This window comes from Gigantopelta aegis, chromosome 6 (genome assembly GCF_016097555.1).
Source record: "Gigantopelta aegis isolate Gae_Host chromosome 6, Gae_host_genome, whole genome shotgun sequence".
Taxonomy (NCBI): domain Eukaryota; kingdom Metazoa; phylum Mollusca; class Gastropoda; order Neomphalida; family Peltospiridae; genus Gigantopelta; species Gigantopelta aegis.
The window spans coordinates 15498227-15513614 of NC_054704.1; the positions used below are offsets into that span (position 1 = coordinate 15498227).

The window sequence follows — 15388 nt, forward strand, 5'->3', positions numbered from 1 at the left end:
AGATTTAATTAATGGAAAATGTTTAATAAATATTGCCATTATTTAATAAATAAGAGTTAGCATTTAATAAATAGTTTTTACATTTAATAAATATTTGTAAATATTTATTAAATGTCAATAATGTTTTATAAATATCTAGAACATTTAGCATAACATCGATTTTTTTTTGGATTTTTTTTTAATTTGTTTAATTTTCATATAATTTTAGCCATATTTGGTAAATGTTCTATATATGTTTTATATTATAATAATTTAAATATAGATAATGTGTAGCTGCTGTAGCATTCTTAAATACTTTTTTTTTTACGAATCTTAATTGATTGCAAAATTACAAGTAGCTTTCCGGCTTTGCGTTTTATTGAGAGCGTAGGGTTTTAGACCAAACACATTTTTTGGTAAAATTTAAATTATAATATATGGAAATAATAAGCCATGTGATGATGTATTAGTTCTCCAAATGTGTAAGGATTTTCATTAAATTCAAATGTTATTTTTTCATTTATTTTAATTTTTCTAATTACTCCTTCTCAAAAAGCACTTTTATTTACTTCCGGTTTTCTCAGGACTTTGTCATAACGAAAGTAACATTTCAGTCAATTTGAGTTGTTACAGGTCATCTAATGCGAATACATCACAAAGCGATCGCATAGTGCAAAATAACAACATGAATTGCGAACCACCAGAAAATTCATGTGGTTTTTATTTAAAAAAGAAACGTAGATTTTGCAAATTTAGGCCAAATATGGGACACAAGTTTTGCTCAGAACATTCATTTGTTATGGGAGTAAGTTACTAAAGTCTGAACCACATTGTTAACAACTACGATAAATTATTCTCCTACCTTTAATTACAAATAGATTTTACACACATTTTGTCCAGACAGAAAATGTGAAAAAGCCCATTACAATGAAACAAATTCTAGCCTACATGCTATAGTCTGTTCTACCCTGAGCGTCCTACTCCTACCAATTTTTTTTTTTTGTGTAAATAATTTCAGTTTTGTTTAACGTAAGAAGAAAAGTAAAACTGTTTTGAAAATAACTAAACAAAAGCCCTACAGTTTCTTTATGCAATTTAGAAAACAACTGGCTCAGAAATAAGTTGTAGTAAATTTCATAGTGCCAATATGAAAAAAGGTGTTCTCTGTGGGACAAACTATAAATGATAAACATGTCACCTATCTCGACTTTGCCAAGTTCTTCCTAGGACAAAAAGCATGCAGGTTTTTGCCATCTGCCGTTATACATTTTTTCTGGAATATTTCTCAAGAGAGGTGGAACCCTCCAAAGTATGTGACATCATCACAAGTGCTTTTATACCACAATGCATGTTATGACATTGTTAGATTACATCATATCCCATCATCTTATCTTGAAGATATGGCATGCACAAGTCCAAAATATTGGACTCTAGTACTCGAGGGTCACACTCGACCCGGACTTGAGTACCCGATACTTAACAGATGATTATGAGATTAAGGAATAAAGTAAAATAGCATTATGCATCTTAATTCCAGTGCTGAACATGGATGCCAAATCATGCCATTGTATAGCATTTAGAAACCAGTTGATGCATTTAGTGTTGTCACTGTTGTGATAGACAGACGGCCAGTTTAAAAAGAGAAACCAGCGCATGAGTAACTTATATAGTTGATTATCTACTGCTGAAATTATTGTCCTACATTGTCCATTGTATTATAGTTGATAATGGTATTTAGCCTAAAAAATTATTGTATTACTATTAAAGGGGGAACCTTTGCCTACCCAGTGGTAGGCAGAAATTCTGTGCTTTCGCTACAGAGTTATCTCTGACTGAGAGAGCGATTGTAATCGTCCAAATGTCCGTCTAGGGCTCAAACACATTTGTTTTTAAATAAAAAGATATGCATACAATAAAAATTATATTTTAATCTTCTTTTTCTAATTTATATGAACCAAGTATTTTACTGTCTGCAGTTTCTCCTATTTAAAAAACCCAAAACGACAGCAGATGTTAAAAAAGTGTGCTTGTTAAGATTGATAACATGTATAAACTTATTACATGATGGTAATGGTATCTTTACGTACTGTTGTGACATTTGATATGTTATTACTGATGATGTTCTGCATCTATCTTGAAAACATTACCTCTGTACTATTTATTTCTGGGTTAAATATTAGTGTTCCTGGACTAAGAATGGATCTGCACTCAAAAAGGAAAATCATCAAAGATTGACATACAGTTAATTTCATTTATTTCGTATTAGATGAACATCTACCTGGTAAAACAACAGAGAAAAATATAAAAGTCTTTTAATATGTTTTTAAATTCATTAACTCAAGTCATTGTCTTATTTTCAGTATTAATATGTTTCATTGTGTTTTACAGGTTCAGTTGGAAAGAAAACGAATACCATGTCCATTGGATCCTAAGCAGTAAGTATCAACAGTATTATATAATCTACATTCTGTTGTGCACTTGAATGTTAAAAATACAGTTCATTGGTCAGTATAATGAAATAAATACTTCATGAAAATTAGGGGGTAGGATGTAGCCCTGTGGTAAAGCGCTCACCTAATGCATATTTGGTCTGGGATCGATCCCCTCAGTGGGCCCATTGAGCTATTTGTCGTTCCATCCAATGCAATATGACTGTTACAGAGGCGTAGGCTAGAGGGGTTCGGGGGGTTTGGACGAAACACACACACACACACACACACCCCTGCTGAAGCAAATGGTCCGCTTTCAGAACTAAAACATACAGGTTAATACATATGGAGTTTCTGGTGGTGCAAAAACTAAATAGAAAAAGGTCCACTTGGTTCATATTCGACCCCCCCCCCCCCCCCCCCCCCCCCCCCCCCCCCGGTCCAGATCACATTACGCCCCTATGGTATATCAAGGCCATGGTATGTTCTATCCTGTCTGCGGGGTGGTGCATATAAAAGATCTCTTGCTACTAATGGAAAAATTTACCAGGTTTCCTTTCTGAAACTAAATGTCAAAATTACCAAATGTTTGACATTTAATAAATCAATGTGCTCTAGTGGTGTAGTTAAACAAAACAAACTTCTTAAGAAAATTGGGTTTTAAAAATATGTTATTTTTACATTTATCTAAGCATTACTTTTTGTTTTTTAATTAGTTGTCATTACCAGGGTCATTACTTTGAAAGCCAAATCAGGTGGTAAGATACAGCTGGTAAAATTAGCAGTTATGGTTGTCATAGAAATTAGGTGAAGAAAACCTTAATGTCAACCAGTCATAAATGTTTATAAAATCAAGAACCATGCATTACATTTCAAGTTTACTGAAACAACTCGAACACTTTTGTCGCATCTTATTCTTTATTATCATGCCCAAATATATAATAATATGTGTTGGATACTAATACCTGCTGACTAAATCATATTTTTTAATGTTTAATTTTATTTTGACAATACATGAATTGATTTTATGGATCTTCTCCAAACAAGATAGTTTTTCTTCTTTTTCTTCTTGCAGTACATGCTACGAACATAAATTAAGTAAACACTTGAAGAAATGTAATGAAAATCAAAAACAACAAAACAGATCTGTGAGTATCATGGTTTTAATTGTTACGGGATATTGCCTTTCATTTTCATGTGTTTGTACATTTAGTTAGTGAAAGAACTGATGTGTTTATGTTCTGTTAAAAATGTGTAGATATTCACAATTTGTTATAACAGATCTAGTTATCTTTGCTTTTATAAGTCCATATATAATTATAAATATGTAAACATTAATTTGTTTTTAAATGTGTCTATATACAAGAGCCATTCACTTATGGAGTGACAGTAGAAATGTAATGTATACTGATGAAAAGAAATAAAGGATCACACAGATAGCAACAAGAAATAATGACTGCATCAAAAATCAATTCATATTGTCAGAAATTGACTGGGAACATATAGACAGATATTCAATCCCACATTACAACTTGGTATGAAATACAGGCATTACTACGGTAGTTGTGAATTCCATTTGGTCTACAATTCCATGTGTTCCCTTTTATCTTTCCATCAGTATATTATAACTTTAAAGATATCCATAAATGTAATAATAAAACCTACTTTTTAATATATAAGCAGTGATATAGCAGTGTCATTGTTTCACTATAAGTAAGCTTAGATTTTAATTGTCAATTTCTGTACTTGTGATCGTCTTTAACATATACATGTGTTACATATTTGGTCTTTAAAATCTAAATTACAGTGGACTCTGTCTAAACCGGACTCGCTTTGTACCATTGAAATAGTCCGGTTTATACAGAGGACTGGTTTAGCCAGAGTTCATCCAGAGTTATGGTTCTTGAAAGATCAGCGACTCGCGATCAGCAGTGACATTTACACCGCAAGCCAGGCTTTCAATCGATCATTTCAAAGACAATAAAAATATTTTTAAATTGCAAAACCTCTTAACACATAAAACATAAAACGTAAAATGAATAAATAATTTATTGATTTAATACATATCAAATAGCACAAGGACATGGTAGTTTTAACAAGTGTCACATTGATTGAATGGACTGTATCGAATGAATAAACATTTTATTTATTTAAATAGCAAGTGTCACTGTTATTAGTTGAATGAATGTACACGTAGTTTATCGAGTTTCACCTGAGAAATAGTCTGTCACTGCTGTCTGTTTGTTCCTGATGTTTCTTTCAAGGGCAAACTCTTCTGTCATGACTTCCAAGTTTAAAACTGGTTGTAAAAGTCTATTTTCTTTAGTTGCCGCAAAGTTTTTAACTTGTTTTATCATTTTTAGCACTTCGGCATAATTTAGTTCAGGCATTGTGTCCAACTCTGTGTTGTTGTCATCGTCTGAGCTGTCGTCTGCTGGTTTTTCCTCACCTTTGTCGGTAGATTTGTGCGCCGCCACTAGTTGAGTTTCCCAGTCACTCGCATCCGGGTCCTCTGTGGGAATATCGTGATCGAAATTAACAAACTCAGCCACTGGAACTTCACTTGAGATGGTGGCTAGCAATGTAGCGAGAGGAATGTTGTCATCATTTTCATCATCAGATTCCTGCTCGGAGGTGACAGGAAATCCGCACATCATAAAACACTTGGCGATTGTTGTTTGTTGGGTTTCCTTCCATGCTGCATTAATCCAGTTTACTGCATCCAGAACCGTGATTGCCTTGCAGAGCTCGGTCACGCTTGCACAGTCTTCCATCCGCGAAATGAGTGATCGCATCAGATACTTTCGGTATCGTGCTTTGAAAGCTTTGATAATACCCTGGTCTAATGGCTGCAGCACTGAAGTGGTGTTAGCAGGGAGAAATTTCACCGTTACATTGCTCACACTTAGATCTTGACCGTGGGATGGTGCGTTGTCAATAAACAACAGGATTTTTCTTCGCTGTCGCCGCATCTGTCTGTTAAGTTGTTGTAGCCAATCGTTGAACAGTTGAGATGTCATCCAAGCTTTCCGATTGGCTGTCCAAGTGACAGGTAGTGTGTCCTTATTTATGTTCTTAAAACAACGAGGATTCTGTGCTTTGCCAATCACCAAAGGTTTTAACTTTTCTCCCATTGAACTGCAGCACAATAAAACAGTTAATCGTTCTTTCGAAATTTTACCTCCTTTCGCCGCCTGGCTTTTGTAAGAAAGGGTCTTGTCAGGTAACGCTCGAAAAAACAATCCGGTCTCGTCACAGTTGAAGATATCCTTGGAGTCGAAATCTCCTATTATCGTCGGTAGGCGTTCTTTGTAATCGTCGACGTCATGATTGACACCTGCGCTTTCTCCGCTAACTTTGAATTGTTTGATATTAAAACGAGTTTTCCATGACGTTAGCCAACCATCTGACGCTTTAAAGTCTGCTATGCCAAGCTGCTCGGCAAACTGAAGAGCCTTTTCTTTTAAAATTGGGCCGGAAATTGGTAGAGTTTTAGATCTTGCCTGATTAAACCATTGGTGCAACAGTCCATTTAGATTTTCAAACTTTCCATTTGTTATTCGTTTTCTCTCCCCAGAAATGTTTGCATCGTACAATTGCAGGTAGTGTTGTTTACGCTTTATGATGTCTGATACTGTCTGTTTTCCGATTTTAAATTTTAGTGCTAAATCTTTCTGTTTTGACTGAGGATTTGAATCAAATTCTTGTATTAATTTGACTTTAGTTTCTAACGAAAGTTCGATACGCTGCCGTTTTTTGGGACGTTCCGCCATTATAAATGAAATGAGAACACAAAACATACGAGCGACTCGCACGTATTTATACATGTGTTAGTTTGACAAGTACAACTCACAGAATTCGTAAGAGTGAAAGTAGTTGTGTATCAACACACACACTAATTTTAATCCGACTGATCTAACGGCCGACCGTAATTAGAGTAATATTCACACTACTGGGATTACGTTTTGTATTTGATCTTGCGACGGCATCCCGATTCCTTGATAATTGGCGATCATTGTTCCACTAATTAAGAGGCCTGTCGTTTCGGGAAATCCGAAACCGGTGTAGACAGAGGTAATTAATACATGAACGGTTCTTTCGTTTTCTTGATTTTTGGTCCGGAGTCCGGAATACACAGAATCCGGATTAGGCAGATATTTATACCTAAGAGTTTAACGGTAGCTGGGCGGGACTTTAGAAATGGACCAGTTTACACAGAGATGCAGATTACACAAAATCCGGTTTAGACAGAGTCCACTGTACTTACATTTATGTTTGATATATGTAGGTTTTCTACAGCGAGGGCATTAATGCTGGTAATGATGAAGGAGACCATGTGCCAGATACAAAGGTAAATGAGTTTTGAAGCTACATCCTGTTATGCCAGAAGAGAGACGATTATTTGTTTTTTACTGGCACATCAGCACATTTTAAACACCTGCTGTTAGGTGTCTGAGATTTGCTTATTTCAACACATGATGTAGAGGATGAAAGCCTCTGCCACCACACAGGCTACATAAGTTTGATTTATTATTTAATGTTTAAACACAATAGTTATTTCCATGTATTATGAATAATATTACCGTAATGAGCATGTAATTATATTATATTATAAAATTTGTTTGATAAAAATAATATTCCTCAATGAAAATAACACAAAAATGTTTAACAATTTATAACCCATCAAACGTGTATGTATTAAGTAGTATTAAAACTCACTATATACATGGGGCTTTATTACAAAAAAAGCATGTTCTGATCTGTCGTATAATGTAGTTTCTTAATACTGTTATATTCATTTTTCTGGGGTTTTTTTTCATAGGTTACAGTACAAAATGTCTCAGAAGAATCTCTCATGCATATGATTGAAAAAGTTAACAGACTCTATGAAGGTAAACACTAAAAGTCGGCTCAGCTCACCACATTATTAGCAGTAGTGAGAAGTCTAAGTAACCATAATAATTTAAAACTAATCCAATTTCAAAAACAAAATCACACGACAAATGTCAAGACACTGACTTGTTTACTGGTCTTTCCGAATGAACGTGGAATGTGACAAAACTTTGTAAAATGCACTGATAAGTGTTCACTTCACCCATTTATCAAACTTTTCCCCTTTCTCCTGGGAAGGGAGAATTCACTTCTCAAACGTTTTTAGTTATAGATTAGAGCCTGAATAACCTATTTTATTATAATATGCTTCACTAAAACAAGAATAATGTATATAAATTAAAAATATTTCACTATAGAAATAAGCTCCCAGAGTTTTAGTTTCATTATTTTATAATATTGTTTGTTGTATTCAAGCTTGGTTTGAACCAGCAATTCACATAACATTTAATCAAGTTTATTGTGTAGAAGTAGTTATTATGAGGTAGTTGTCAAGTTTACGGTATTCTGTTTTGGAGATGTTTAGATAATATAACAAGTTTATTTTATAAAAGAATACATAACATGTAACAGACATCAAGTTCTATTGAAGTTTAGATAACAAGTAATATGTTTCAAATTTATATGTAGAAATTTAGATATACATGTACTTTAAGAGACATCAGGTCTATTTAGAGAGGTTTAGAAAACATTAGGTTTAGAGAGGTTTAAATAGCATGTAACAATAATCATCAGTAATTTAAAAATATGATGTTATATCTCGGGGGAAGACTAAATTTAGTTTCTTAACTACAGAGCATATTAGTAAGCTGGAGAGTGAAGTATTAACTCACAGTTGTTTGAGAGAAGAACTTGAGAATCCTACCTTTGGCATCCCAGCACTGAGACACAGAAAACAACAGGTTACGTTCTTTAGAAAATAATGTTATTGAACACAATAGTTCATTCCATATCATAGTTATTATTGATAACTATAATCAAGAATTAACACAAATATTTTATTTCTCTTCAGGGCTCACACTAAAAAGAATTTTGTTTGAGCCAGTTTTCAGATATATTTGTTTGATGAAAATTATTCAAAAATGGCTAATTTGTGCAAAATTCTAGAAGCCACGTGCTAAATGTTATAGCCAATTTAGATAAAATTCATCTGCATAAATCAAGGCTAATATTCATTCCTCGTATTCAGCCTTGATACATGTAGTCAAGATTACTGATATCCACTACTAGCGCTCTCTATTGGAAGAAAATTTGTAACACCGATTAGGTTCCTTACACGATGACATCGCTGACCAATCACAGCATCGGTAACATGCGACAATCTTGAAAGCAATATCCAAAATTAACCGCCGAAACCTTTTTTTAACATATCGTGACAAACATGACATGTTTCCATGGACGCTGACGCTGCCATCTTTGTTTACAATAACAAGGGGAATCTATAAGGAGCGTTGCAATCAGATCTCATCACATCCAATGAAATTTAAGCATTTTGTGGCACGATTTCTTGATGACATGTACGAGGAACGAATATTAGCCTTGATTTATTGCTGCCTGTCGTACAAAATAAATAGCTATTTCTATTGACTTAAAATTGTATATTGATATAGACCTAGTAACTGAAAATGTGAACTTTCCTCTGTTACAGGCATCGATAATAGGACATTTGGATAAGCTTGGATTGCTTAAAGATGGAAACTGCTTTGTTGAACTTGGAGCTGGAAAAGGTCTATAAATGATATTTAGTTACATAGTTAGTCCTTTAGACAGTCAGTCAGTATGTCAGTCAGCAAGTTTGGCAGCCAATACTTAGTCAATTAGTCAATCAGTCAGTCAGTCAGGCAGCCAATCAGTCAGTTTTGATGTTTTTTTCAATAATAGTTTACTAGTGTGGAAACTCATTAATTCATGTAATTGCTTTTTAACTGTATTGTCTGAAATACCATACTGTACGTTGTGTCTCCCTTATTTTTAGGTCAGCTATCACACTGGGTCCAGAAAGCACTTGATAAAGCAAATGATGTGGCATTTATACTTGTTGACAAAGGAAATGTTCGGAACAAGGTTTGTGATCAAATATTATATTAAAACTAGACATTTTTTATGTCCCTAGATTTGTTAAAATTATCAAATATACTTAAAATTACACACCCCACCCCAGGACATATGTGACACTGTAAGTTCAGCCAACAAATGTTTCGCCAATGGTCGCAAACTATTTGATTGGTTTCCCATATGGCCATTTGGTTTACTGTGAAGCGTATAAACCAAACTAGCAGACATTTTTCTGCTCGGTCTGGCTAACTCATGCCAGTCATGGTCATAAGTTTAATTCTTAACTTATTAAAGCCATATTAAAAATTTACTTTATTATCAAAGTGCTTGTGTGAGTGTGTGTGTGTGTGTGGAATTGTTTTACATGCAACTTTGGTAGGTAAAACTTGAGATAAGGACCCAGTGCCTAAATATTTATATAACTATTCATTTTTTAATTTAATATAATGTTTATTTAGTTTTAACAGATATTTTGTTTCTATAGAAAGTTATTTAATTTTCTCTTCATTAAATATAAGCAGTTGTTTTGCAGTTTGACCTTCAACATCGAGAAGGTGAAGGTCCAGTCTTTGAAAGGTTGCGCATCGACATTGAGCATTTAAATCTAGGTTAGTCAGTGTTACTTCAGGCAGGGATGAATATTGTGGGCATGGGGCCATTTGGTATTGCCTCTATTCTGTTTTGGAGGAGAACTGCACCCTACCAATATTGTCCTGGTTGTCTCTTACTTATATATAGCAATATTTTAATTGCCATATATTCTGGTATTACCTTTCACAAAAGCATGTAGTCTCTAATAACTACATGTTGGGGACAGTAATATTTAGTTTGAAAAATGAGGGAAACAAATGTTTCTTACATATTTTTTTAAGATTGCACATGAACCCTGAGTTTTTTAAACTGGTTAATCAATGTTATTTTAGGTGCTAAGTCAAGAGTGATTAAAAAACAAATTGGTATAAAAGTTCTTGTATAATAATGTAGCCATAAATGAACAACTTAATTAATATTAAGAGTTGTGATTTTGCATGTGATTCTGATATACAATATTCATGTAAAAAGCAAGGTCAATTAATATAAATGTTTATAAATTGTTCATAAAAACCATTGCAACCACTACAACATTGCCCATTATTAAAATATTGCTGCAGATTTACAGGACATACTGCTATTTTCAGGAAAACATCTGACTGTGAGCGAGAGTGCGAGACCAGTTGTTGCCATGGGTAAACATTTATGTGGAGCTGCTACAGGTGAGATTTCTACCTTGCTCTGGACTTGGTAAAGTCAGAGGTTGTGCCAAGGTGGATGTGCCTAAACTTTAATTGGAGATCGGCACGTAAATAGTGTTTATTAATCTATTGGAGATCTTTAAACATTAGCCAACCATTAATTATGAAATTTGCAGACGCAAGGACAAGCTTTTGAGGTCTCAGCTTTAAGAAGTTTTGAAATACCACACAAATTTAATTAATTAATGACACCCAATGACATAGTTAGGTAAACAAACCTCAATTAAATTGTCAAAAAGCAATATAAAAAGAAAAGTTTATTATTTGTAAAAATAAAGGATTCAGACTTTTTTTTAAAAAGGTTGTGTAAAATACTCTAATTAGGCAGGAATGTGAAAACATTGTCATGTTTTAAAGTATGATAATGCAATAACAAATTTTATGAGAAATAATGTTAGCGATGAAAACAGTTGTGTATTTAATTAAGTTGATTTTTGTTGCAGATTTATCACTACGGTGTCTTTTAGAAACCATGCAACCTCCGGATGATGACAGTGAGGAATCTGCTGTTAAAAAGCCAAAATTAGAAAAGAGCAGCCATTTAATGTATGTCAAACAAGTTTTTTCATGAAAGTCAGAATATAATTGAATGAATGTTTAATAACACCCCAGCATGAACAAATCATTAGTCAGTGGGTGATAAACATAGAATAATGTAATATTATCAAGATATTATCAAAGTTGTCTGTTTGAACATAATGATACCTTTAACATTTAGAGATGTTTTTACACTATGATTGAAATGAAATATTATTTTCTTTTCCTTAAAGGTTTACAGTTATATATGAAGGGAAGTGTAGAGATGTGCATGTCACAGCTTTCTGTAACAATTTCCTGAACTCTTGAGATGTACAGTTATATATGAAGGGAAGTTTAGAGATGTGCATGTCACAGCTTTCTGTAACAATTTCCTTGAACTCTTGAGATGTACAGTTACTATTCTGGATGTTCTAACAATGTTGTTTTGTTGATCGCAGGGCTCCAGCAGGCATCGTGATAGCTCTGTGTTGTCATCACCGGTGCACATGGCGTGCATATGTTGGAAAACACTTTATGAGACAATGTGGATTTTCTAGTCGTGATTTTCAACTGCTTACAAGCATGAGCAGCTGGGCAACTTGTACATGGAAAGGATGGAAAACTTTAGGTCTGTACTGAGACACCTATGTATATTATAATATAGAGAAATATTGGAGTGCATGCTAAACATCTCCATTTACTTACATCCAGGTTTAAATAAGAAAACATCATCACTGAACCAAGCTTTCATTGTGAAATTAGTCATTTTGAACCTACATTTTTCAGCCTCAAATTGTAACAAAACAAATAAAGTAACACTATCCTGATGTGTCTAGCATTTTAGGGAATATCCTAGTGAGTCTAAACTAAATTTAATATTTTTTTATTATTTTATTTAGAACCCTACAATAACGATTACTGACGTCATTGTTTATTACTCTTTCACCAAGTTTACTTTCACTTGACGAGTAATCCCAACTATATTATTTTTCAAAGTCATTGTCATCAGTCATTATCGGCAAATATATCCTTTAAAACGTTTTCTACTTTCATTAACTAATAATGTCAATAATTTTTTTAAAAGAAATAGTTTTAAAATATTAAGAAATAGAACCCATGTACATTATGTCATGAATACATTTTACAAACATCTAGACTGGGTTTTTTTTTTTAGGAATCTCGTTATAGACCCAGGACAAAATTTATAACTAAGTATTTAGTTTCTGTATTATTTAAGTTTCCATTCTAGAAACTAAAAGTCTACTAAGATCGCCTTTGAATTCTTTAATTATATATATTGCTGGTCTCTGGTCCACACGTGTCAGTTTTGACCTTGTGCTTCAAAAATGTTTTGTTCTTCAAACTTTCCATGGTAGCTACAACAGTGCCATCTATATCAGAAATAATGCTGCACTGCTTCAAATAATAATATTGTAACATACCATGACATTGTTGGTCCAAATGAGGCAAAGTTTAAGTCATAAACGTTGTGCTGGCTAAATAGGAAATGTGAAAGAAAGCCTTCATGTACCAAGGAAATTAGGGGCACCATGGCCAATGAGGAGAACCAAGGCAGATGAGGGTATAAACAAACAAAAATATACACATCTTTTCTGTGCAATCCATGTTTTTCCAGAAGAAAAAAAAGCCACCTCCTTACATCAATTCTGGAACTTGGTTGATCGGAGACTTTTTTGGGGGTGGATGGGGGACTGACAGCAGTATGATACATGTTAAGGCTAAACTATTTTCTTATTTTCTAGGTGCAAAAACAGATGAAAAGATAGAAAATGGTTCCGTTTCAAATGATTTAAAAGCTGATCCAGAGGAACATGTCATTGATGTAGCTTCAAGTCATCAGTGAGTTTATTACTTATATGTTAGGCTATGGAAACCATGTTTTCATACCAATCTGATATTGAAAAAAACTTCAAATAAAGTCCCGCCAAAATGACCTACAGTTTCAAGAAGTTATTATATTATTACAAAAACCTCTCATCAGTTCAATACCATTATTGAAGAAACTGAAAGTCAACAGAACGAATTATTGGCAAATCTCGTCTGTCAGTTAACCAACACAAAATATTGAGTTTTGACAAGATTAAAATAAGTGTTTTCTGCTCACTTTACCTAGTCACATGCGGTCTGAAATTTGTAATGCTGTATTTCAGAAAAAACCTTTATGTTGATCTTTTATATACTAATCTTTGATGCTTCAAGCAGTCGTTGAGCTTTACCTGTGTATAATTTAATGTTTGTACTTTGTATTAGTGTTGCAATGATCGATTATAATTAGCTAAATAAATAAAGATGGTTTTGTTTAACGACACCACTAGAGCACATAGATTAATCAATCATCGGCTATTGGATGGTAATTCGGAGTCGTAGTCATCAGAGGAAACCCACATTATTTTTTAATGCAGCAAGGGATTGTTTATATGCACGTTCCCACAGATAGGAAAGCACATACCACAGCCTTTGTCCAGTTGTGGTGCACTGGTTGGAACGAGAAAAAACCCAATCAGCTGAATGGATCCACAGAGGTGGTTTGATCCAGTGCACATGACAACAGATACATAGCCATAATAAATAAAATGTTTTCCCCAAGTTAATAAATAAAATTAAAAACAACTGTGTAATTAAAATTTGATTTGTGGTGCAAACCATTTACAACAGACAACTGAAGATTAAATTCAAAGAGCTAGCTCTGGGTGAGCAGAAAATTTTACCAAATTATCTATTAAGTTAAAAAAAAATTGCTAAAACTTGGGTTACTACAAACTATTAATTATTACATGAAATTATTTTTCACCAAATTAAACTAAAATTTGCCATTTCTTTTTAAATTAGTAATTTGCTAGTGCCAAAGCTAGCCCTAAAGTCCAAGCACTACTAGATATATTGTTATATTTCAGTCCTGAGCTTCGACTGTCTGAGGAAGACCGGGAGAAGGTTGGCAGGAAGTGTAAGAGATTGATAGACTACGGGCGAGTGAAATATCTGCTTGATCACAACATGGACGGATACCTTAGACAGTACATTGATCAACAGTTGACACCGGAAAATATCATCTTAATAGCTCGTCAGGCTGGGAATAATTAGTCTTCACCATACGTCACATGTCAGACATTTCATATACTGGCAGCTGTTCTAATGGTTTAATACAATATTGTAAAACTACAATTATTAGGCATTATATATATTATGGTGACAAAGAGAAAAATAAAGAATGTTTTGGAAAATATTTTATTTCTATTATGTATGATTACAAATACAATATGTATTAACTTACCAATGTTTTAGCTTCAAGAGCAACACATTATATATACTTGCAAAATACATTATAAAATCAGTCCATACATGATAATGAACAACTTGTAGGTTAAGTAGCACTTGCACGAGTTAAATTCATGTGTCAGTTATCAATTACATATTACAATTACAGTATGCACATTTTTGTCTGTTAAAGGTGCATCATTTACTGAATTGGCTATTTTCACATCAATATGTAAGGAGTGCTTTGCACATAAACAAATACCGTATACCAACTGTAAAAAATTTCACTTTAGGAAATCTCAATTGCAATGATGTTTATGAGTAAATGTCTTTTGGAAAAAGTATGGTCAAAAGAGGTTGGTCCTAACACTAAATTAACAAAAATCTGTCTCATTAGCTTCGTAATAGGAACAGATTGGGATTTAAAATGATACAAGACCCCCATAAATGATTTTATCACAATTAGTAAACCATATTAAAAAAAACCTGCCTTTAAAGAGACTGTCGGTTTGTTTTTGTCTAAGGAGCATTTTTCACAAATAAACTTACATTTTAAATACATTTTCTTGTTTAAAATATCAGTATAAATTTGTATATATAAGTATTTTTGGTTATCCTATTACTATTTTTTTGCAAATAATTTAGTACAAAAATTTTTATACCAGGAATTTAAAATGAAATTTGAACTGTTAACAACCAGAAACACATTCGATAACAGATGATCTAAACAATAAACTGTATTCAAGCTGTATCTTTAGTTGTTGAAAAAGATTTATTATTTTAACAAATGTTTTAATGGTTGCAAACACAGAATAGTCCCTTTAACACTGAAGTATTGGTAAGAAAATGAAAATATACATCATGTTCCTTTTGTAATAAAAAAAAGTTCACTGCACCACATGGATGCGATTTGTCCATGTAGTTTTATTAATAGAAAACAATGTGGTA

General features: G+C 33.2%; 1 protein-coding gene across 1 annotated transcript; it reads left to right on the plus strand.

Annotated features, from left to right (window-relative positions):
* Positions 1-560: 560 nt before the first annotated feature.
* Positions 561-14406, plus strand: LOC121374139 (tRNA:m(4)X modification enzyme TRM13 homolog). Its single transcript, XM_041501099.1, has 14 exons — positions 561-784; positions 2368-2414; positions 3484-3556; positions 6697-6759; positions 7231-7300; positions 8094-8200; positions 8947-9025; positions 9274-9362; positions 9886-9961; positions 10532-10606; positions 11089-11191; positions 11623-11792; positions 12928-13024; positions 14080-14406. The coding sequence occupies exons 1-14, from the start codon at positions 665-667 to the stop codon at positions 14264-14266; spliced, it is 1356 nt and encodes a 451-aa protein (XP_041357033.1). The 5' UTR covers positions 561-664; the 3' UTR covers positions 14267-14406.
* Positions 14407-15388: the final 982 nt, after the last annotated feature.